General features: G+C 37.6%; 1 protein-coding gene across 1 annotated transcript in view; it reads right to left on the reverse strand.

The window, feature by feature from the left end:
• ANO3 (anoctamin 3) overlaps positions 1–25,893 on the reverse strand; it is a 225,775-nt gene that overhangs the window by 129,101 nt on the left and 70,781 nt on the right. The window contains exons 5-7 of the mRNA XM_004708249.2: positions 18,689–18,789; positions 12,946–12,990; positions 1,634–1,765 (exon numbers count right to left, since the gene is read on the reverse strand). Of these exons, the coding sequence (XP_004708306.1) occupies positions 1,634–1,765; positions 12,946–12,990; positions 18,689–18,789 (278 nt within the window). The remainder of the gene's footprint in view (positions 1–1,633; positions 1,766–12,945; positions 12,991–18,688; positions 18,790–25,893) is intronic.

Genomic DNA, 25,893 nt, shown 5'->3' on the forward strand with positions numbered 1-25,893 from the left:
GCTGAAAGGGAGGAGGACTTGAAACATCTGCCTTCAGTGTGGATTACAATTCAATGTCAAGAAGACCCAAATCCTCACAAGTGGACCCATAGGTAACCTCACGGTAAATGGAGAAAAGGTTTAAGTTGTCAAGTGTCTTACTTGGGTCCACAATCAATGTTTCTGGAAGCAACAGTCAAAAGGCCAGAAGCTGAGTTGTGTTAGGTAGGTCTACTGCACGTGAACTCTTCAGAGTGTTGAGAAATAAGGAGACCACTCTGAGGACCAAGGTGCGCCTGGCTCAAGCCAGGGGATGTTCAATGGCCTCATCTGCTTATGAAAGTTGGGCATTGAATAAAGAAGACTGAAGAAGGGCAGATGCATTTGAATTGTGGTGCTAGCAAAGACTATTAAAAGTACCATGGAATGCCAAAAGGAAAAACTAGTCTGTTGTGGAAGAAGGCAAGGGTGCTCCTTAAGGGAAAGGACAGCACGACTCCACCTTATATGCTGTACACATGTGAGATAGTTTATTGTGCCAGCCTGGCCGATAAACACAAGTGGGATTAACTGAAGGGCAGAGAGATAAATGGCTTGGTGAGTCTCACCTTTCTTGTCTCTCGCTCTTTGATCATCGGACCAGTGTGCAGCTGCCTTGCTTGTTCTGTGCATCAATTTAAAGGCTACACTGCCTGTGGGACGCCTAGCCTGTGGACTGTGTCGCTGTAAGTTGAGGTCCCTTTAAGACATCTCTGGAGCTGGGGACTGGTAGTTCATGACCTGGCAGTTGGTGACCTGCCTTCTGATTGGCTGCTGTGCTGACATAGCCTAACTCGCTCTATAAATAGAAGAAGATCTGACAGCAGACTAGACTTGAAGGACTGCGAGTCTCTCACAAGTCTGTCACGGGAGTGAGTTGAATTGAACCATTTGTAGTGCATTATAATTTAACTGTTTCTTTCTTGTATTATATATTTATCTGTATATGATTTAACAGTTCATTTCTTGTTATATATCTAATTATCTTTATAAAATATTAAATTATCAGCAATTTGGTTTTATCTCTCTAGAGAACCCTGTTTAACACAACATGTTGTCAGGAGACACTAATCCCTGGAAAAGACATCATATTAGTAAAGCAGAAGGGCAGCCAAAAGGAGGCAGGCTCTCGAGATAATGGGTTGATACCAGGGTGGCAACAAGGGGCTCTGGGATAGGAATCATTGGCAGGATGACACAAGACTGGGCAGTGTTTGGATCTGTGTGCAGAAGGTCATTACAGGCCACAACTGACTCCATGACACCTGACCACAACGTGTTAGACAATAACAAGTAATTATTTTCATTTTTTCCATTGTCTCTACTATTATTTTAATTGTATCACTAACGACCAGCGCAGTTGAAAGAGCTGGAAATGAGACTACCAGCCTGTGAGCTTATAATTTATTATTTGTTGATTGAATATCTCTAAATAACAAACCCAATAAACAAAGAGAATTCACTGAATGTTTTTCAGTGTACATTTTAATATAATGATTCATTTTTTAACTTGCTTGGACATATATAGAAACACCAGTTATTTTTATGCAATCAACAGGTCTTAGGTAATACAAGATCCAAGATCAGATAGTGGAAGAAAAGAAACAGAACTCACTGGTGAATCCGTGCCCGGCTGAAAGGACCAGTATAACATTTTGATTCTTCTAAGTCTGGAAAAACGGACTTGTCAAGAACCATGGGGTTTTTGGGCATAAAGCTTATGATTTTTTCCAGAGTCTTTTTTATCCTGGAAAAAAAATGACATTTTAGAATTAGATAAGTTTACCTTCCCGAGCTATGTCTAATCTCTAACTATAGTTCCTTCGTCTAAGGAACGTTTCAAAAGCACACACACACACACACACACACACACACGTGCACATGCACATGTACACATGCACATTCCTCCTGTCCCCACAAAAAATGATTAACAAACCAAACCTTGTGCATTTTTAAGCTCTTTTATGCTTGTTAGAAATGCCTTGTGGTATTAAAGAATTATCAAATACAAGAACGGTGAATGGGAAAGGAGAAAGGAATATAGCACTACAAGAGCAGCATGATATATTTATTGAACCTGTTTCCTAAGGGGTGTGTGTTGGTGTAGATGTAAATAACCCAAACTCGCTGTCCTCCAGTCCCGTCTGAATCGCAGCAACCCTAGTGGACGGGGCAGATCTGCCCTTGTGGTTCCTGAGAACGGAACCCTGGACAGCTGTGAGAAGCCTCAGCGTTCTCCTGCTGACCGGCTGGTGATTTCAAATTGCTGACCTGGTAGGTGGCCTTCCAACGCACCACCACTATGCCACCAGGTGTCCTAGATCAGTGGTTCTCAACCTGCGGGGGGTGAAACCCCTTGGGGGGTCGAGCGACCCATCCACAGGGGTTGCCTGATTCATCATAGGTAGCAAACGACAGTTCTGAAGTAGCAACAAAAATTATTTCATGGTTCGGGGATGACAATGATATTGGTGATGTTTGGGGAAGTTGATTTATGTAATCATTTTCATTAAATTACTCAAGTGAGAAATGTAAAATATGTTGTCTAGTCATACTATTGAAACTCCCGGCATTTGACATGCTACAATTCAATTCAATTTGAGGTTCAAACAGGTGAAAGCATCGGTATTTCATCTTGTTTTAGAACAAGGGCACTAATCTCATTCCCATGCCTTATGTATGTAGCTTAAATCATTTGCTGGCTATTGCGCTTATCCAAGCCAAATGTTTTCAGCAAATGTGATCACATAAATTCAGTTTTATTTAAGTATATCGAAATCATACTCACTGTCATCTCAAATCTGTAGACACTTTCAACGTCCATATATTTTCTTGTTCTTACTATTATTTTATGTACTGCTAGTGACAAAAATCCTACAGTTAAATAATACCTGTGTCTAATATATGTATAAATAGAAGATGGTATAGCACTGGACAGTGTTTTATTCGGTTGCACATACAGTTGCCATGAATCTCGGCAGACTCAGTCGCATCTAATAAGCACCATAATAGACGGATACCTAAAACTGTGATTTAAAGTGGTATGAGGCTCAGCCAGGTCAGAGTCACATGATAGCTTAATATAAAACTCTTAGCTCAAGGGCACACTGTGGATTGATTGAATCTGAATTGTCATTTAAACAAAATCCTCAAGCATTTTTTTTTCATATATTGAAATTTGGGAACCTTTGTCGTAAAAGTCACTTAACATCATGAAAGTGTGATCATCTATAAGCCTGATAAGCAAATTAAAAAACTCCAAATTCAAATAATCTACCTCTAGAAAGATAATTTTGTGTTTCATATTTCAAAAAGTATGGTAGTTAAATTGTATGTCAACTTGCACTTGGGTAGGGCTGTAGTCCACCCTTTCCAACAGGTCACAGAGTGATGAAAACTCCTGGGTGGTATGTTTTACTATTGTTGTTGTTGTTTGCTTGTTTTTATGAGAGATACTGGGGATCCTTTCTCTCTCTCTCTCTCTCTCCCTCTCTCTCTCTCTGCCCCATCACCTTTCTGCTTACTGGGACTCTGTGCCTGCCTGCAGGGGCAGCCCCATGTGTGCCACCCAACCCGGGGAATTGTCAGCACCCTGCCAAGTTTCTGCTGACCTTAGATCCACAAGACTCTGCATCCATTGGCCTATGGTCTTCCTGCATCCTACTTTATCTCTCTGCATCACTGACTTGCAGCTGCTTTAGTCTGCATTGAACTGTGGACTTGAGTTGGACTGGATGGGATGACTTCTTGATACTTCTTGATAGAAAGCTCTTTCTTATGCAAACATGAGGGTCACTGGTTTGGTTAGAAAGCTCTTTCTTATGCAAACATGAGGGTCACTGGTTTGGTTAGAAAGCTCTTTCTTATGCAAACATGAGGGTCACTGGTTTGGTTCGATAGACAACCCAGCTAACATAAAGTGGGCATTATCAGCAAATAGTTGATTGGATACATTTAAAAGGATAGTTTCTTAATGCTCAAATTAAAAAAAAATTATAACAAAGCCGAACTCACCAATTACTTTGTCAAACTAATAAACTTTTGATCTTATTAAGCAACGTGTTAAAGCCATGTTAGTTCAATTGTTTTAACTAACTGTCATTCAAAGAATTGCTTCTGCTCCCACTCTTGAGAGAGAATCATTCTTATTGTCCTCACAAAGAGCATCGAGAATAACTGAACTGAATACTGCTTTCAATTTTCTAATCTGAGTTTTTTTAATCACTGTCACTTCTGCTTTGACAAAAGTGTATGATGAGAGAAAAGGAAAAGCAAATGAGCAGGTAATCTTCATATATTTTGAATTACTTTTTTAAAATAATAGTTATTTTTAAATTTAAATTTTATTCTCAATTTACTTTTACAAAGGAAAGTAGACCCTGTTTTCTAAAAAAAACACCTTAGTGAATTATGATATTATGCATATGTATCACCTGAAATTATTGTAAAAATGCAGATGTTGATTCAGTAGTACTTACAGAGTCAGGGAATTTGCATTCCTAACTAGATCCTAGGAGATGCTGGTATTGCTATCCACAGATTGCACTTTGAGAAATGAATTTAATATATGTTAGCAGTAATTTACCAGATGTATGCCATTAGGACACTGTTTCAGGTAATCTGACATCAACATATTTTGGATTTCAGATTACAGCTATAATCCAGTTTTACCATGTAGAGTATACTTAGTAATATCATATTTATTTTACAGAGAAGGAAAAGAAAGCAATAAAAAGAAAAATTGGCCACAAGTATCGACTCTCCAGATCAAAATTCTGAGCTACTGTAATAACAGCTGTTTACTAAAGACAGGGTGGAATATTAGACATACTTATATCATATTATTTATGAAGTTCTTCTCAGGGAATTTTTGGCTTCCTCTTCAATAGTAAATCAATGTAATAGGAAATAAAATTTTCCAAATAAGTATTATAACTCACTTAAACATTTCTTTGGGCAACTCTTAAAATTTCAAAGGAAAAAAATAGTACAAAAGTGAACAGGCACCTAATATTGTAGTTTTGAAATTATTTTGAATCTATTTATCTTGGTGAAAAACGCCATCTGTTATTTGAAATAATAATGAAGTTCTAAGAAGGCAGCACATGAAGAGTCCAGACCTTGCCTTTGACATGAACATGTATTCGTTAGATCATAAGTCATTTTAATTTGGAGGGAGCGGTGGCAAAACAATTTTTAGCCTAAAACAAGAAGTAGTATATGAGGTGTTCTGTTTGCTTCAGTGTCTGCTAAAATAAAAGTCTGAAAGAGCATCATGTCCCAGCAAAGAACACAAGATGATTTTTAAAAATATTTATTGGATAGCGAGCAGCTGACCCAGCATTTTAAATCTTACCATAGTGAAAATAAGCAATGGAGTAGGAGTCAGGAGAAGAGGGTTAGTCATTGAACATAAGCCAATCACTTCCCATGTTTCAGTTTCAAGTTCCTCATCTCACAAGGAAGGACGTAATTCCATCTGCCCCACTTTATTAGGTAGTTGGGAGGATCAAGTAAATGCCCCATGAGGCATGCCCTCAGAACATCCTCCAGGGGTAAGCACCCCAGGCCATATTATTTCTAACAAAATTACACACAGAATGGAAACAAAGCTGTTTTGTTTTGTTTTTTAGAAAAATCACAAAGATGACTTTCAGACCGTGTTATCAGAAATAATTTTATCTCTCTAGGCCTTTTAACACACACTTCCTACCTAAAGCAGGATAAAATACGTATGCTGATAAAATGCAGTGAGGCCTGGGTTTGAATAATAAAAGTGTTGAGAGGAAGCTACCTGGCCCTGCTTATTACTCTGGGCAACATGTTTAACTACCTGAAACATCCCTTTTCCTCAAATTTTAAGTAAAGTGGTGTGCAGAACTACATGGATTCCAACGATTCTGAAGACAAGTGTAACACCTGCACTCCTGCCCTCCTGTCAAGTGATGGGGAAGCATTCCTTTACTACCTCTCACCGGCACCGGTCCCTTCCTGTCACTCAACTGTCAAGCTGTGTTCCATGCCACTGGACCAGCGGTAGGAGACAGCAATACCTGCCCAGCCAGCTCTCGGATGTCTTGCAACAAGAAGCTAGTAAGCCTACTCTGTTACCCTAATATATAAAAACAAGAGAAAACCAACAAAAAATCATATTGAAACTAAAAATCAAACAAAACAATCATTCAACAAGTTAATACAATACCACCAGAAATCACACACACACACACACACACACACACACACACACACACACACACCAGGAAAAGATGGCCCGAACAAATGACCAAACTACAGGACCAGAATATATACTGGGAGAACACATTTACAGTCATATAGAGTCCACAGAGGCCTGCTTTAAAATGTCTTATTTCGATTTGGAAGTCAGTGGACTTTAGTTCAAATCCCTTGCTTTTAAGGTTTCCCAATAATTGGAAACTTCTGACTACATATATTTGCTATTCATACTTTCTTTGTTTTTTTGTAATATGTCTTAGTCCTGAAAAGATAGCTTACCCTTAGTAAATAAGCATTACTGAAACTGCTTTGTGTCTAAATCACTGCTTTCTTAAACAGCGTTCAGCTAAAGTCTTTACCTGTAAAAGTTAACATGTATTTCCCATGTATTTTAGTCTACAAAACTTTCTTATATATTTATACTTTCAATTTCTCAGAGTTTATAAACTCTGCATTGGCTATATTATAAAGGCTATTATTAAAATTATCAAAGACTCATGAAAGTCCATTAAATTATTTCTCAAGAAGCTTTTGAAAATTGATTGTGGTAGCAATTGTACAATACTGCTTGATGTGTATGAACTGTAGAATGATATATGGATTAACTCCCAATTAAAAAAAATAAAGCTAATAATGCTGCCACTAAAGTGGACTGCATATATATTAAACTTTAGGTATGGCAATACATTTTGTACTCTCATTTAATAGCAAGCATCAAACTAAGAACGATTGGCCCTTAGAATGCGGCCAATTGCTCAATACTTGCCCTCATGAAGTGATCACTGAAGATATAGGTGCAATAGCAAAGTATGATGAAGAAATCAGATGATGCCTGGTTAGCAGAAAGAATAGCATTTTGAGTCTTAAAAGCTTGTCTTAAAAAAGAGTAGCCCTCTAAGCAAAGTGTCAGATAACCTACACATAAGAGCACACATTCCAATGTGATCCAAAATAAAAAAATAATACTCATTGCCATAGAGTGTGACCCCATGGGACAGGATAGAACCGTTCTTGTGAGCTTCCCAGACTTCAGAGGAGGGAATGGTTCTGAGCATCCAGTTTGCAGAAAGCTATAGATGACCAAAAAAGCCCAAAATCCATTTGCAGAGACCCCACTTGGATTAGGCTTCCATTGAATTCCCTTGGGCAATTGACCCATGTGTTAGGCTGGCTTGTCTAGAGAAACAAAATCAGTGACATTAACATTTGCATATGAAATAAATTTATATGAAGGAGTAATTTTATATCAAGAAAGTCTCCCAACCCAGTTCATCTAAAGTCTATGGCCCTGGTGCTAACTGGAGCCCTCATAGTTACAGGCTCACATAGTTACAGGCTGATGATGCAGAAAGATGAAGTGGATGCTGAGAGATCATAGGTTGGTAGGTATAGAGGCATTTAAATTCAAGGTGAATGCAAAGACAGCAGAGCAATACTTCCCAGGGTTGGGCAGCACGCATGGGGCCACCCCTGGAGGAGACAGAGTCTCTCAGTAAGGAGGAAGGTGAAGGGCTAGAAATAAATCGACTCTGTTCTCTCTCTCTTATACAAAGGCAATACCCCCACGGAGATGACATCAGGCTGCAACCTGATTGAGAGGTTGGGTTTACCCCTAGCCTTACCTAGGAGTGTCCAGTTGATATAATTCTGAACTATCACACACCATCCCTTGACAACTAGACACCTGTACACAACTCTTTAACCATAAAGCCAAATAGCGACATTAATAAAATCATATTTGCACCAAATAGGATACAACTAAAATGTGTACAACTGAAAATGCACCAGCCTCATTTAATCTTACATTCCACAAGAGAAAATTCACTGCCATTGGATCAATTCTGAGACTGTAATTCTTTACAGGAGTACAGTGTCTTTCTCGCATGGAGCTAGCTGGTGGCTTTGAACTGCTGACCTTGGGTTAGCAGCCTAACATTTAACCATGATATCACCAGGGATCCGTAAGTGAACAAAACAAAAATATTCTTTGCCTAACCATTACAGTTTTGTGAACACTTACACCTTAACCCTCTAATCCTATTAACATCTTCTCCCATACATGAAAGATTGTAAATCATCACTAAACTTCCTATATATCTCAACCCAGTGCTCTGAGGAGACAAGAATGTTCTTTGATGTGAAGGATCTTCATTCCAGTTGGAACCTTGAGAGTTGGCAAATGTAAACAAAGTCAAATCTAGAATAGGCAGGCCACCCATTAAGTCAGAAAGCATGTGCACCAACACATAGCGTCAAACATCTTCCTCTTTAATCCGCTTTGATTATGTTCAACCCAGTCCTAACTATTCCAAGCAAACTAGGGTTTGGAATTCTCTCACGTGACTTCCCACTTCAGACCACTACCCCTTTCATGTATTTACAGCAACTCTATCCTGTTCCCGGTAGGTTCATCCCATAAGTTCAAGTTCTGCGCAACCCTATATTCAGACCAGTCAGCTTGTACTTACCTCTCCTCTAGTTCCTGTGAACCAGGTCCACAGGTATCAGTGGCCCCATCAACCAGTATCTCTCTTGCTGCGTTTCCCTCACTTTCACTCAACAAATAGATGCACGTTTGCACCGAGGGAGCATTTCCGGATGCTCAAGAGCTCCTTTTAGCTTTCAGTACTAGAGGAGGGTACTGATTAGAACAAACTTTTCCAGCCTGGGTTCCTTTGCAAACCACTTTCTGGAAATTCAAAGTGCTTTTTTTCAACTACTTTTTTTTCATTCTCCCAACAGTTTTTGTCAAATAACTTTTCAAATACCAATGTCCTGGCATTGGAGCACTGGGTGGGGTCAACCTTAACTAACCCTTTATTCTGTTTTCATATGGAAAGTTATTTCCTCAAGGCAATTCCTAATGCCAGTTTTTAGTAAATCTAATTGTAAAGGCTGAAGGTGGTCTAGCTTACAAGCAATCTTTAATCATAATTTCCAATATTCATTTGTATCACATATTATGGAAGTAGGGGGGATAAATCAATATAATCCTAATACAACCAGATCTCATACATACTAGTTTTTTAAACACTCAAATTCAGCCATTTCTTACCTACACTATCCCATTAATATCATATGACCTTATGGCTTTGGGAACGAATCCACCAGGTCTGGCATTCTAAGAAGCATGACTGAATCTCAGAACATGGTAGTACTAATCAACAACCTTAGGGGATCTCTTGAGTTCCATAGAGTATTCTTTACCATCACTATGCAGTACGAATGCATTGTGCTTTAGTAATCAGGGTCAATCACACAAATCAGTACAACAGTACCCCGATTCGCCTATTGATCCTGAGGTAAGAGCAGCCCCAAATGGCCAGGAGGCATTCTTAATGTTCTATTAAACGGAATCAGTGCTGTGTCTCCAGGGAGTATTCCCTACTTTGGAACTAACCCCTCCAGACCAGAAGAGCAGACAGGACACAAAAATGTGGGTCATTGAGAATAATGATGAGTGCACTAATTCCATTTTCAGCCTCTGGTTCCTGGACCTGTCATACACTAGAAGCTGGTTTAGAATATATACATCCTCTTGGAGAATATTGCCCAAGCCTTGTAAGGTGTTGCCACCAAGCTGGCACTGTCATTGTGTCTTTAACAATCCATCCCATCATGCCATGGATGAACAGGACCCTCTTTACGAATAGTGACAGACTAATCAAAGTTATAGAGACACAGTTCCTTTGGGCCTAATTAGACCTGACAACTGACTTCAAAAATTCTTCTTTACAATGTTGTTTCTATAGAACAAATGCGTTAGACTGGGTTCTCTAGAGAAGCAAGATCAATGATACTTGTATCTGTTTGGCTATATAAGTAAATTTATGTCAAGAATAGCTTACACCGTTGTGGAAGTAGGTAAGTCCAGTCTGGTTCAAGTCAAGCACCTTCCGGCTCATGGAAACTGATGAGCAGAAAGCAGGAGGACAAAGCAGAGGTGGTGGGAAACACAGGGTGGTGGCTGCAGAGAAGTGAATCTGAAGTTGGCTGAATTAATTCACTGTCAGTTGTCTGCTGACAGCTACTGAGATGGGCAGCAGATGGAGAAACCAGACACAAGATCCAGCTCCAGCACAAGGCGAAGGACCAGAGAGAAAGTGACTCACCTCGGCCGTTCTCTTTCCCTTATACAAAAGGTCACAACTCCAAGGAGCTGTCATCAGGCTGAGACCCATGGCTAAGTCGGACATAGTCCCTACCCTTAGTTAGGAGTGCTTAGTTGACATTATCCCTAAGCATCAGAACCAGGGATGGGAATGGTGTTTCCCTCAGACAAAGTGCATTGGAAACGGAATTCCTACAAACATAGGTTAAAATTTAAAATGTCACCATTTAGTTTCCATTTTGGCTGATGTTTACTTTGTTCTAGTTTCTTCTGCTTTCTCTTGAAGCTTTTCTGTGGTTTATTTTGTTGATGGTGGTGGGGGGTGTTTTTGGTATGCTGTTCTTTATATGAAATTCAGGATAAGTACATTTATAACTACAGTAACTAGTTTAATACTTAATAGGGACTGTGGCAGGGAAGTCTGGGAAGTAATGGGACACTACTAAATGGTACAAGAATGAAGAAACTATTCTAAAATTGATTGTGGTGATGATTCACAACGCTTTAATATATTTAAACCCCTGGATTTATGGTATGTGGATTATAAGTCAATAAAGTTTTTAAAAATAATTTTATCTTAAAATCTTTGGCTCCCTTATAAATATCAATCATTATATACACTTTGAAAAATGAGTGTCCTTTTGGAATAAACCCATGCATGTATGAACTAGAACTTCTAGTAGTAATACTTTTTGACTTACCCTCATTTACATTACATATTTAAGTTTTCTTATCCAAAGTGAAAGTTAAAGCAACCAATCATTTCTTTAGTTTTAATCTTAATTTTCCATTTAAAATGCAAATAATCTAATTATATATTTCAGCTTAATAAATCTTGTATAATTTTATACATTCCTTTCTTATGTATTTCTGGCCCATCCCCATATGACAGAGTCAAGGATTAAGGACATCTGTCACAAGTAAAATGGTCAGGCAGTAGTATGAACTACGGCATGATTTGAGACAATATTTGACTATTTTTAATAACTAGGATATATAATATGGAAGATGTTGCCACTTATAAGGTAGTGTTCTTTTTTTTTTAAGTTTACTTTTATCTTTGACAGAAACAGAGCATTTTTAACTATAAAAACATTGTTTGGGATTTAGCATGCACATACTTTTTAAAGCACAAGTTTACCCAAGACTATTCTAGTATTGCATATCCACACATTTCAAGTGATTTTATCATTCAGGATTTAATCCTTCCCCACATTTCTGACAGAAAAAATCTTATTTGAATTCTTGTTTGATAGAAAACTGTAGTTGAGTAAAGTCTCACGAATTCTATCACAGTACATTGAGGCAAAACCACAGATTTCAACATGCCTACTAGTAAGCAGGCACATGCAGAGAACAAGAAAAAGCTGCAGCTGTAAATTTATGTATTTATTATAAGAATTACATAAGTGTGACTTCTTTAAATGAGCAACATGTCTCTGTCAAGAAACTTTTTCCAAGGAAATAACTAAGCAGGACCAAATACTCCCATGGAAAATAACGAGAACTCAGGATAACAGAGGGCATGGTAACCTAGCAGCAGGGCATTTTGAGTGAATAGAAAGCACTCGTTAATCTTTTTTCTAAGTTCCATTTTAGTACTAATTCTTTTATTGTGCACTTTACCTTCGTTTTCTTTTTGACCATAATTCACATTTGCCATCTCAATTTAATGTTCAAAGAGGGCAATATTATACTATCTGATACGGTTCCCTCTCTTTGCTAAAGCACCCAGACGTATTGCACACTTTCCTGGAGTGTCCTGTTAGTCATGTCAGGTTGTTTATTCCAGCTTTTGTGTGCTTCTGCCTTGTAATACCTGGCAGCATTATTCAACGTAACCCAGCCTATCCCTTTCACGATTTTTGTTGTTTTGTTACATACATTGACGAGAGAAGGAAAATAACGAAACGTAAGAAGCGTTTTGCTTGAGCCTTCATTAAATCAAATCTCTTTTTTTCTAGAAAACAGTGCCCAGGGGATTCAGGTGAGAGAGCACTTCTGTTTGAGCTGGACTGCATCCTTTGTTGTAGCTACAGTTACCACAGGGTAAAGGGATATTGTTTAGCAATGATACTCTTGAAGGTTGCTTTCAGCGCTAGCATAAGAGAGGCAGCTTCACATTGTGGATAAGTCTGTGACCCAAATGATGTCTTGTGGACTTAGAGGGCCACTTCATGTCGGGATGGGAGTCCCTCTCACCCGTTCTACCAGATGAAACAATTCAATTAAATGATCCACAGTGCTCTGCTAGGCTGTCATTCGATTGTGCTATCATTAGCACATTGATCCTGGTTTAATAGTTAGTGTAAAAACAGATATCTCATCAGATGCTGCGTGCAATAAAAATCCTGCTTCCACAGCAGTAGATCATGAAAAGATTTCAAAAATGACATTGGTAAAGTGTCACAAATAAATGATCTGATTTTAAATATTGCTCAATTTGGCAGAAGTCATTTTGGAAGTCACTTTTAAAAAATCAATAGAGATTTTTCCTAAAATTTACAGCTGCTCAATATGTATATTTAAATTATTTTGAAATTAAAAATGGTTCATAATGAAAGTGTGCATCACCCACCAACCTGCCCATGGACTCGCTCCTCTTCTCAGTGTAATAGAATTTTTTCCTGAAAATAAATAAACTGAGTAAGGCTATCTGAGGGTAAAATAAAACTAGTGAGAACCAGCTCTAGCATATTGATCATTTAAATCCTCAATAATGTGTCATAACCTTAAGATAAGGATTTGAAATAAACCAGTATCACATGAAAATATCAAACACCATTTTTAGAATTTAAGGTATTACTAAGAAATGTATTATAATAAGTCAATACACTTCTTTTGAATATATAATTTTAACTCTATTTTAGGAAGTCTGTATTTGACACACAATGTAGATTAATCAAGTCATTTGCTTACATGTAATATGAAATCATCTATCAATCTATCCATCTCTCATCTATTCATCTATGCAATGAAACTTCCTGATTTGTCAAGGACTGTTTTAGGTATAACCACTGTGAATTTTAGAAGGAAAAAAAGTTTCTGCTCCCAAGGTGCTTCCTTTACAGTTAAAGGGATGATTAATCAAACAGTTATAATAAATTTAGATGATGTAGAAAGGTAGAGTGTGCTGTGAAATTATCTAAAAAGGACATTTCACTTAGCTGTTGTGGGTGGAGAAGGTAGCAATGACACCTTCCTAGCAGATTTGTTAGCGGTGCTGTATGTTGAAGAATCCATGGGAGTAGGTCTCTGGAAAATGCACTTAAAACACGAAATTCTATAGAAGCTGTTTTGAGGTACTGCCTAAACAGTTCTGACTTGTAGAGACGCGAGGCATTACAAAAGAAAACACTGCCTGCTCCTTCAGCATCCCCATAAACATTACTATGGTTAAGCCTATTGTTGCACCTAAGTATCAATCTATACAATTGATGAACTTTCTCTCTTTCATTCACCCTCTGCTTAAGCAAGCATCTTCGGGGCTGGACCTTTTTATCCAACATATATGGGGTAACCCAAAAAAACTAAATCCCCCCCACAAAGCTATGTAGTTAAGTTTTTCTTACAAAACAAACATATCACCTTCAAACATATCCTCTCCATTACACTTATTATGTTTGTCAGATCTGCAATTGCATTTTTGGAAACATTTTTCTAACTCATCTATTTGAATGGCTGACAGCACCTCCCTCGTTTTTTTCTTCACCTCTTCTATATCATCAAATCACTGTCATTTCATGTCCCTCTTCATTCATGGAAATGAAAAGAAATCGCATGGAGTGAGATCAGGGGAATACGATACATGGAGCAAGAGAGGCATGCTGTTTTTTTTTTGTCCAAAACTGGTGCACTGAGATGGATGCATTGTCATGGTGGCAAAAGCAGTCCCCTGTCTTCCACACATCAAGGCTTTTTTTGTTTCACTCTGATGCACAATCTTTTCAGAACCTCTAAATAGAAAGCTGGATTAATAGTCTGACCAGGTGGAACGAACTCCAAATGCACTGTCAGTCGACATTTGTGTCTGTTTGGGAAGTTGATGGATGTCCAGAATGAGGTTTGTTATCAATCAATATTTCACCCTTTTGGAAAGTAGAAAACCATTCATACACTTGAGTTTTTCACATAGTTCTGTCCTTGTAAGCAGTGTTTAATATCACAAGATTTTCTGCATTTTTCCTGAGAAGCAAACAAAATTTCACAGCCACAAGCTGTTCTCTGAAATTGGCCGCCACAAAAATGATGTTCGAGTGAAACTGCTTTTATGAAAAAAATTCACTGTGACCAGAGAGAACCTTCCCAGGTGACACCACTGGATGCACTAACTCAGAAGGGTTGCTGGATGCTTGGCTCGTGGGAAAAGTGCATATTCCAAAAGCTCCACACAGCGGAGGTTTTTTCTGTGTTTTGGGTGGTACCCCTTAATTTGTGAATTAAATCCTGCCACCTCACTTCTAAGGAGAATTCTGGGTTTATCACCCCCAAAATGTATGTATTCATTTTCTGGCAGTCCATGTTATATTCAATATTTTTTCCAATACAGCAATCCAGAGACATTGATTCTTTTACAGTCTTCATTATTTACTGTCTAGCTTCCACATGCATAAAAGACGACTGATGCATATAAGATGACTGCAAATATTAAGGCTCAGGTCAGGTGCAACAGTCCCGAAAACTTTGTTTTGAATTTGAACACATGAACGAGGTCTTTTGGAGAAGATTTGCCACATATATCATTGGACTTCTTAACTACCTGTATGGCTTTGATTATGGATCCAAGTAAAACGAAATATTTGATAACATTAATTTTTTTCTCATGATATTTTTTATTGATCCAGTTTTCATGATTTTTTTCCCTTCATGTTGAGGTATCATCTACACTGAAGGCTCTAATGTTTGTCTTCATCACTAAGTGCTACAGGCCCACTTTGTTTTCCACTAACAGGATTGTGTCATCTAAAGATCACGGATGTGAGGATTCTTTCTTCTTCATATCCAGCTTCTTGGGTTTTTCACTCAGCATACAGATTTAATACGTATGGTAAAACACATAACCACAAAATATGCTTATTGCAGTTTCAGTCATCTGGTTATCCCCATGTTCTGTTCATCTTATAGAAATAAAACAATTAAGTGTTCTTGAATTCCCATTTTTCACAATGTTATCCATAAATTGTTTAATTCACACAATTGAATGTCTATGCTTATGACTATAAAACTCAGGCAAACGTCGTATTCTCTGCTTTCAAACACAACTCTCTGACATCAGTAATAGTATCCCTTTTCCTGTCTAATCTACTGGAAAAAATCCTTATTTGTGTCCATTCCAGTGAAATAGTATCCATAAGAATGCAGAAATTACTTACCAATATATTCAATATCATACACAAATAAAATTTACTGAAGCTAATTCAACCGTGGTGTCTGTGGTACATCAACAGGAAACTACAAAGATGTGTTGTTGTTGTAAGGTGCTTCTGAGTCATAGCCAATTTGTGTACCACATAACAAAACACAGCCTGGTCCCATGCCATCCTCGCAATGGTTCTGGTATCTGAGCCCATTGTTGTATCAATCTGTCTCATTGACGGTCTTCTTTTCACTGCCCTTCCACTTGACCAAGTACAACGTCCTTCACCAGATACTGATCTCTCCTGACAACACGGCCAAAGTATGTGAGACATGTCCAAAGTCTTGCCATCCTTGTCTTTAAGGAGCATTCCGGCTGAACTTCTTCCAAGACAGATTTGTTTCTTCATTTAACCATCCATGGGGACTTCAATATTCTTTGCCAACACCACAGTTCAAATGCATATATATAGTTTACACAGTTCAGGAAACTGCCAATGATTTGTTGATAACTGAGGTATATTTTGAACATTAAGAATGTGAGAAAAGAAGCAGAGATGATAAATCACAAATGATGAAGGTTCTTAGACCTTATTCTATGGGTTTTGAATTGAAATTTTAAAAATCATTGACATTTTAATTAAATATGTATGTTTAAATGTGATAATAGTACTCTGTGACTGCATTGGTCTTCCTGGACAAATTGATTTGTTCTTTTTGCATCTTTCAATACTTACAATATTCTAACCCAGCACCCTAATTCGAAGCTATTGATTCTTCTTTGGTCTTCCTTATCCAATGGCCAACTTTCAGATGCATAGGATTGAAACGAACAGGACTTGGGTCAGGAGCACCTTTGTCCTCAGAGTCAGATCACTGCATAGCAACATTTTAAGGGGTCCTGTGCATCAGATTTACAAAATGCAATGCATCATTTGATCTCTTGAATGTTGCTTCCAATAGCCTTAATTGTGGATCTATGCAGGATAAAATCCTTGAAAACTTCAATCGTTTCTTCATTTATTATGATGTGATTTATTTGTCAAGTTGGGAGGATTTTTGTTTTCTTTACATTGAGTGAAATCCATACTGAAGGCTGCAATCCTTGATTATAGTCTTAGAAACCTTACAAATTCCCAGAGGCACTATGAGTCAGAATCACTTTTAGGTAAGTGGGTGGGGGTAGGTGATCCTCCATTTGATAATTACTATTTATAAAGTTCAACAGTGATTTTATTGGTTAAAATATATTGCTATTTTATTCCTACATTCCTACATTATTTGTTGAATGATAATGTGTATGAATAAAGAATACAGACAAAACACCATGTCAGATAGGAAGAATGGAAAGTATTGTCCCATTAACAGGCTAAAATAAGACTTCTGAACTCAGAAGTGAGGAAATTCATTTTACTGCAAATTTAAACATACTTAATTATACTGTCCAGATTGGTTTAGTAAAATGACCTCATTTCTCATTGTAAAATACATAATATTTCACAGTTCCTTATTTGCTTATTTTAGGAAACAAATTTCATAAAAATATATAAAACTCAGGTTCTCTTAGTGATATCATTTATCATTTAGATCATTTATTTAAAATTCTGAAAAATTGGCAGTATTTTCCATTATCTGTTTTGCTTTTCAGTTTATTATTTTTATGTTTTGATTTTTGGTTTTTATCTGAGTACTTCACAGGTGATATTTCATCCTTACGGTATTATTTAGTGATGTTTTATATGCTGTCTCTGCAGAGAATTTTAAGCTCTTAGCTAAGCATGAATATGAGTCCATTTATGTTTCTAATTCGAATATTACCAGTAAGATTCCTTCATAGTTGCCAAAATGTGATCAATTTCTGCTTGGTTGATGACTGAGGTTGCCTCTTTTAAAGCCTGACGTGTTTCAAATGACTAAGAAGACAGGGACCAATATCTCATACTTCAGCTTAAATTCTTTTCAGGCATGTTGTTAGAATTGACGATGCGGCACTCCTCAAAGAATTGGCCATGCTTCTGAGTCTGAGAACTATCTATGCACATTGTACTCCAAACATTCTTAGATTCATTACCTAGAGCTCTGTACTCGGACTCTCTTTAATCCTTCTTAAGCATCCGATAAAGCATGTTGCGCTACAATCAGAAAAATGCTTCTCTCTATGACTTGAGTCATCCCTTTGCACACAGCAGGGGCTGGGTGTGTAAATTTACTCAGGGAACTCATGGAGAACAATATGTCCCACACATAAAGCAATAGTCAATGGAAGGAAATTAATGTTTACTCTCCGTGTGCTTTTCTAGAAGGATGAGCCCTGGTAGCACAGTGGTTAACCACTGTGCTGTTGATAAATGACATTACTTCACATCCACTAGCCACACTGCAGGAAAACCATGTGCAGTCTGCTTCCATGAAGTTTCCAATTTCCCATGAAACCATTCTTCTCTGCCCTGTAGGCCACTATGAGCAAGACTGGGTTTCGTTGGTTGAGAGAAAAGACTCAAAATCTTTCAATTCAGCAGTGGTCTTATTTGTCCTGTTTCCCTTGGTACTGAAGACACAACTAAGAATTGGATTATACCTGAAAGGGTATTCCTGCTAACCTGTATACAGAGAAGTAATGTACATTTGTATATTTACGGGAGATACATACTTCCACTGCCCACATTTCACACACAAATAACAAGAGGTCTGTCCACCCATATTGTTCTACAACACAACACACTACCATCCAGTCAATGGTGGCTCAGTGACTCGATAGGGCAAGGTAGAACTGCCTCATGAATTTCCAAGACCGTATCAAGTTATGGGAGTAAAAAGCCCTGTTTTTCTTGAGTGGAGCAGCTAGTGGTTTCAAACTGCTGACCTTGCAGACTGTAGCCTGACTTATAACCACTAAACTACCAGGACTCCCACAGATTTGGAAAAGATAGAATCAGTTAATATATATTAAGATAGAAAATTTGAAAGTACCTGAAGGGCATCCTTATATTCAGCTTCTCAGCATATTTGCACAGTGTGTCCCATGGAATGTGAATTTTAATAAACATGATATCATTATTTGCCACAGCTGGCTGCAAGGAATAGTAAGATAGAAAGAATTATGTAAAACCAGTGCAGATAATAAATCATGCCACAATTTGACTTTGGAGAAACACTGTATAGCTTGGCTATACATGACATATTGCCATTGATTTAAATGGGACCTGTATGAATAAAGAAAGCTTAATATATACAAATATTAATAAAATGCAAAAATACCATTGTATAAAATAAATCATCAACCAATATGAGCTAGTACACTATTACAGTTGATTATTATCAGTTCAGGATTCCCAGTTAGAATAATCACGAACCAATTAGAAATGAAGTGATTAATGGTGGGTAATTTATCATGACCTATAATTTCTGCCTAAAGGGGGTAGAGAAACACTGATTGCAGTCAACTGCCCAATAATCAATTCATTCATTTATTCTTCTAGGATATTTTATTGAGTAGCTACTTCATAATATGTCTTATGATAAACCTAGAAAAACAGAGTATAATCTTAGAACGCAGTGCACTAATAACAAAAACATCAGACCCTTTCCTGTCAAGTCAATTTTGACTCCTGGCAATCCCATGCATTACAGAGCGGCACCATAGAAATGTCTTGACTGTAGTCTTAATGGGAGTAGATTGTCAGGCCTCTCTTCTGCAGTACCACTAGATGGCTTTGAATCACCAACCTCCAGGTCGAATATAAACAGTTGCCACACTCCAGAGACACAGTATCCTAATATGGCTGTCCAATCTGTACACTTACTCTCATCTTATCGTTTCTTTTCATGTATTTCATATCATAATAATTTACATCTTTTTGAACAAGAGGAGATTTTTAATCAAAGGCTAGTGTGCATAAGAATTATCTGAGGAACTATTGATAAAGTATAGCTTGCTATTTTGTAGTTCTCACTCAAAACTCACTGTCACGGAGCACCAATTCCAACACATAGTGACCCTCCAGAACCACTGGCCCCGGGAATTTCCAAGACAATAACTCTTTAAGGGAGTGGAAAGTCACCTAGTTCTCCCTTGAAGCAGCCAAGGATCTGGAACTGCTGATCTTGAGGTTAGCACCGCAACATTTAAGTGCTGTCAATTGACTCCAATTCATTGCGATCCCATGTGCAACAGAATGAAATATTTCTCCCCCCAGATTCTGTGCCAGTCTCAAAACGGTTATGTTTGAGGCTATTGTTGCTGCCATGGTGCCAACCCATCTCATGGAAGGTCTTTTACATGGACCTTCTACTTTGCCAACCATGCCCTCTTTGCCAGGGACTGTTCTCTCCTGGTAACACATCCACGGCACTGGAGATGGAGTCTTGACATCCTTGCTTCTAAAGAGCCGTGCTTCTTTCCAGATGGGAGTTTTTGTTTTTCTGGTAGTCTATGATTCATTCATTATCGTTGCCAACACCATAATTCACGTGCTAATATATACATATAATATATTAAAAATACCATGCCTTGCATAAAGAGTATCAGTTATCAAAGTGACATCTTTGCTCCTTAATGATTTATTAACAAGTCTTTTGAGATCTGACCAATGCAATACACTATTTGACCATTTGACTACTGCTTCCTTGACTGCTGATTGTAGATTCAAGCAAAATAGTTATAAAAAAAGGAGTATCCTCTATTTCTTAGAAATGTCAGGATTTGAATCTATTGTTCTGGATATTTTGCTCATACTACTCTTAAGAAAATTAGATTTCTTTGTGATTTAGTCCTTTAATCTAAATAGCCAACAAAAGAAACTACTTTGGTGTTACAGATCACTCATGTTCATATTCTACTTTAATACATTAAAAAAAAAAGAAAACCCACAAAATTTAAGATAGTTATCCCTAAATACCAAACACCCGAGGTTCACAAAACAAAAGGCAAGTTTGAATATGATCATGTTTGCACTGAATTCCACAGAGCTGGTTCTTCATTTAATTATAGGAGCTGACTATTTACAAAGGAAAATTGCTACTTGCTCTCATCTGGACAGTCTTATCAGGTAGCCAAAGAAGGCTTAGTGTCATTGTGAAATAAGCACTGGGCTGCTAACCACAACATTGGCAGTTCAAACTCACCAGTCACTCCGCGGGAGAAAGATGAGACTCTGTGCCAAGAACTTAGCTAATAGAATATAAAAAGGATATATATGCATGTATTCTTTTAAGAATTTGATTGATAGGTTTCATCATTAGTTTACGTACATACATGATGCATGAGACAACAGAATCTGTGACTGGTGGGTCAGTCAGTGGAAGATTACAGATTTCAGGTTGCTATCAATTAGAGTCAACTCCACAACATAAAGTTCATCCATCTTGAGTCAGGTGGCCACTGTTGGGCTTTATTTGGCTAATGTTGTTCATTTAAATTACAAGCTGATGGAATTTCTCAAATGACATGCTAATTCTAAAAGCCCAATAGTATGAAAGGAAATTATTATAACTTTACTATTTTAATATCATGCTTTAACCCTATAATGCCAAGTGTGACGTTTTTGTAACATTTAATTAAATATATATATTAATATATATTGATAACTATGAAAGTAAAGGATAAAAACAATTTTTTTCCCTGAAATTAAAAGTTCAGGCGTTATAGGGCTAAACTTTCATTTGTTAATTTTTGAATTTGTGTAATCACAATGTCCCGTCTTCTCTTATGTTTATGACTAATTACTTCATGAATGTTGCTTGTCCAACCAACATTTTAGATTTTTGTGACCAATGTGCTTAAATAGCATTATTAGAAAACAGTGAAACAAGCATTGTAGTAAGTATCAAATTGAGACAGCAGTTTGATCCCTCTTGCCATTGGGTTGGCCATGCTCCATGACCAGCAGGTGTCCCAGGGTTTCCCACAGACTATTATGAAAAAAAGAAGGAAATCCTGGATCTAACAGGTTTTGAGTTCCTCATTAGAGGACTTCAGAGACACTACCCATTGAATGCATGTGCTGAACACTGCCAATGAGGCAACAATGTATAATGCATTTCTAAATGTTTAACCATGGATTTTCACTGTTATAGTTCATGAAGTCCAAATTACTTTATCCCTCAAAACAAAACTAAAGTTTTGCAAGTCACTTTCGGTAAAAAAAATATATAAAAGATGTTTTCATATCAATAACATTTCGAAAAGACTTTTCTCATTTTGGATATTTTAATTTCAAAGTAAAGGAAATGCATTACAGAAATTAAAATTGACAATGGCAGAACAAGAAATCAAAGGTTTCAAACAGCGAGTGGTTTTTGAAGTCAAACCAAGAGTTTTACATGGTAGCTATGCTAGGCAAAGAATGTATGTGATTTTTAATAACAATAATGTATTTATCACAAAGATTAAATTGGTCACTATAAAAGAAAATATTACAATATTAGTATCTCTGAACTCTAAGTGATTGTCCCAAACTTGGTTGGAAAGCTTTTTTACAGTGATAAAGTGATTTTTAAAACCTGTTTCTTTAAAAGAGCATCAGCATTCAGCTATTGGAATGACTTCCTCCTCTGAGGCAAGATACATTACCTTTTTCATTACAGTTATTCCTTGCTTATCCATGAAGAGATGTTTACACTCAAATAATATTAAATATTCTTCTTTTGAAAGTATAACGTAGGCCACTTGTTTTCCAATTGGCCTTTCACTTATTAAGTACAATTTACATTTATTCAACATACATATGGATTTCTAAAGATAGAATACTTAGATATCAAACTGACTACATCTGCGGCAAGAGAAGATGAAGAAGCGCATTATTAGCAACTAAATCAGTCCAAGCAGTGACTGTGGATCAGACTATCAATTGCTCATATATAAGTTAAGGCTGAAGAGGAAAACATTTTAAACAAGTATGAAAGAACCAAAATATGACCTTGAGCAGATCCCACCTGAATTTTGAAAACCTCCACAAAATAGATTTGATGCATTGAACACTAATAACAGAAGAACTGATCATTTTAGGTTGACATCAAGAACAACATACTTGAAGAAAGCAAAGGCCATTTAAAAAAACAGGAATGAAAGAGAAGATTCAAGTGGATGTCAGAAGAGACTCTAAAACTTGCTCTTAATCTTAGAGTAACTATGGAAAATGGAAAAATGATGAAGTAGACGAGCTGAACAGAACTTTTACAAGGCAGCATGAGAAGATGGAGTAATAAATTATAACGAAATGTGCAAAGAACTAGAGTTAGAAAACCAAAAACATACAACACACCAGGAATATCTTAAACTGAAAGAGTTAAAGAAAAAAAATGCATCAGTTTTAAATATTGAATGATTCTGCTGTGTTAGGGTGGGTTGTCTAGAAAAACAAATCCAGTGACACTTCTCTATGTATAAGAAAAAGCTTTATGAAGAAGTAATTAATTATATATCAAGAAGGTATCCTAGCCCAGTCCAACTCAAGTCCATCAGTCTGATACTAGTTCATAAGTCTCTAATCATTAATCTTCGATATTCATTTATATCACATATCATATCAATAACAGTAGGTAAGAGAAACCAATAAAATCTGTTACATCCAGAGCTTAAACACAATTCTTAAACATCCAATTAAATCTTTATCTGAATTATGCCCTTCATATGCAATGTGGCCATAGGCCCCTGGGAGGATCAAACCTAGGTAAGCTGGTATTTTAACAAGGCCTCCTGACTTTGGTCTCAAAAAGTATCCAAGAGGCATTTTGCCCCCTGAGTTGCAAATTACCATTCATTTGCTCCATGGCAGGTCGGAATAATCAACGATAGCTCCTAAGAATCAGAAGTTTCCCTTCACATGCCCTTTTCATGCTGATGTCAAATGGATCTTGACTGGAAACAGAAAATACCAGAAGGATGATAACTTGTGTTTTCTTGGCTCTGCAAGGGAATTTGCGGACCATAACGATCTATGGAGAGTCTTTAGAAGAATGGAAATTCTAAACACTTCATGGAGCCCATGCAGAACTTCTACATAGATCAAAATGCTGTTATGTAAACAGGACAAACGAACGCTGCATGGTTTACACTCAATAAAGGTGTGCATCAGGGTTGTATCCTCTCACCATACTTATTCTAACTGTAAGCTGAGCAAATCATCAGAGAAGCCGGCTTATATGAGCAAGAATGCGGCATCAGGAGTGGAGGAAGGTTTATTAAAACATGTGCTATGTAATGACACAGCCTTTCTTGCTGAAAGTAAGGAGAACTTGCTGGTGAAGATCAGGGATTGCAGCCTTCCATATGGATTACAACTCAATGTAAAGAAAACCAAAATCTTCAGAACTGGATGTGGTAGTTATATAATTGTCATTTTGAGATGATTATGAGTGAAGGGGTGGAGTCTGGTCTGTCAATCGGATCATAGCCAATGAGGCTTCTGTGTGGGCATGGCCTTCGGAGAATTCTGGGAAATTTGCTATTTCCTCCTTGGAGGTGGGAGACTCTGCTCACACGCTGGGAGACATAGCAGCTGACAAGACACATGGACTCACCCTGATGTAGAGACCCCTGCTAGTGCTGAGAAGTTTCCAATGACACTGGATCCAAAGACTTTCTACCCACTGGCCTGTGACCTTCTGCATTCGACATCATTGCATGTGTTTTGTGAGTCTGAAAAGGATTTTATAGATTGGTATCGGGCATATGGGCTAAAATCAGACTTATGGACTTGATCTGGACCGGGCTAGGATGTTTTCTCAATGTTCAATTGCTCCTGTATATAAATCTCTTTCTTATACACATATGTGTGTCCATGGATTTGTTTTTCTAGTCTACCTAGACTAACACACTGGATCAGTAGAATTTTGCTTTGCTTGGATTCACAATCAATGCCCATGTAAGCAGTAGGCAAGAGATCAAATGATGCATTGCACTGGGTAAATCTGCTGCACGAGAACTCTTTAAAGCTTTGAAAAGTAAGGATATGACTTGAAGCCTAAGGTGTACCTGACGCAAGCCATGGTGTTCTCAATTGCCTGATATGCACATCAAAGTTGGACATTCAATGAGGAAGTCCAAATAAGGATCGGTGCAGCTGAAGAATATTAGACGTATCAGGGACTACCCAAAAAACAAACTAATCTGTGTGGAAGAAGGACAGTCAGAAAGCTCCTGAGAAGTGAGAGTGTGAGAATTCATCTCATGTATTTTGAGGTTGCTATCAGGTGAGACCAGTCCCTAGAAAAGGACATTGTTTTGGGTAAAGTTGAGGGGCAGCAAAGAAGAGGAAGGTTCTCAACAAGATGCAACCCAGTGGCTGCAACAATCAGCGCAACCCTAAGAACAACTGTGAGGCTGGCTCAGGGGTTTGGTTATGCTGGACGCAGGGTTCTGACAAGGAGTGAGAACGGACTCACAGCACCTTCCTTCAATAGGGTCTGCCTTCTCTGAAGGACTCAACGAGGTCAAAGTCAGTGTGCATCAGACGGAGAAATTCAGAACGGATGATTCAGACTGTCTCACCCCGGATCTGGGAAACAATCTAGTGTTTGGTCATGGCATTCGCTCCAACATTCTAGGAGGATTTGAAAATGGAGTTCTCTGTTTTAGAATAAATAGATCCTGGGACAAAATTAATTTCTCAAAAGGGACAACATATTTTGTTATGAATGGGGATCTCAGTCTCCCTGAGAAAATCTTGGTTTCTGAAACCCAGATATAGTGGTTGCCAGGGTACACTATAGCATATAGACCAGAGCATTAGGAAGAAATGAATAATATGTGTTGGAGAGATCTTGGAAAACTTAACATCTATCCAGAGTAAAACAAGTCCTCAGAACATGATTTACACACTCACAAGTTATTCTGTGTTTGCTTTATTTTATACTATACAAAACCAGAAATTTACCATTCCCCAACTCCTCCTCAGATACCACTTAATTAAAGCCATCATGATCTCAGGCCTGGATTCTGGAAGTTCTTTCAATGGAGCTTGTGTTCATGTCTTGCCTCAAGCAGTCTATTCTTAATAATATGACTAAAATTAATCTTTATAATTTTCAGACCATCCTATTCCCTTCAGAATAAAAGCCAATTTTATTTCAATAATCTAATCCCTCTTTTAAAACAGCATCCTCCATATCTGGTTAATCTTCTTTCATAACTACCCTCCTTCTTGCTCAATTCACTTTTTCTATGTGAAAAGCTT

Source organism: Echinops telfairi, unplaced genomic scaffold, assembly GCF_000313985.2.
Source record: "Echinops telfairi isolate 266 unplaced genomic scaffold, ASM31398v2 ScPeMD7_60;HRSCAF=208, whole genome shotgun sequence".
Taxonomy (NCBI): Eukaryota; Metazoa; Chordata; class Mammalia; order Afrosoricida; family Tenrecidae; genus Echinops; species Echinops telfairi.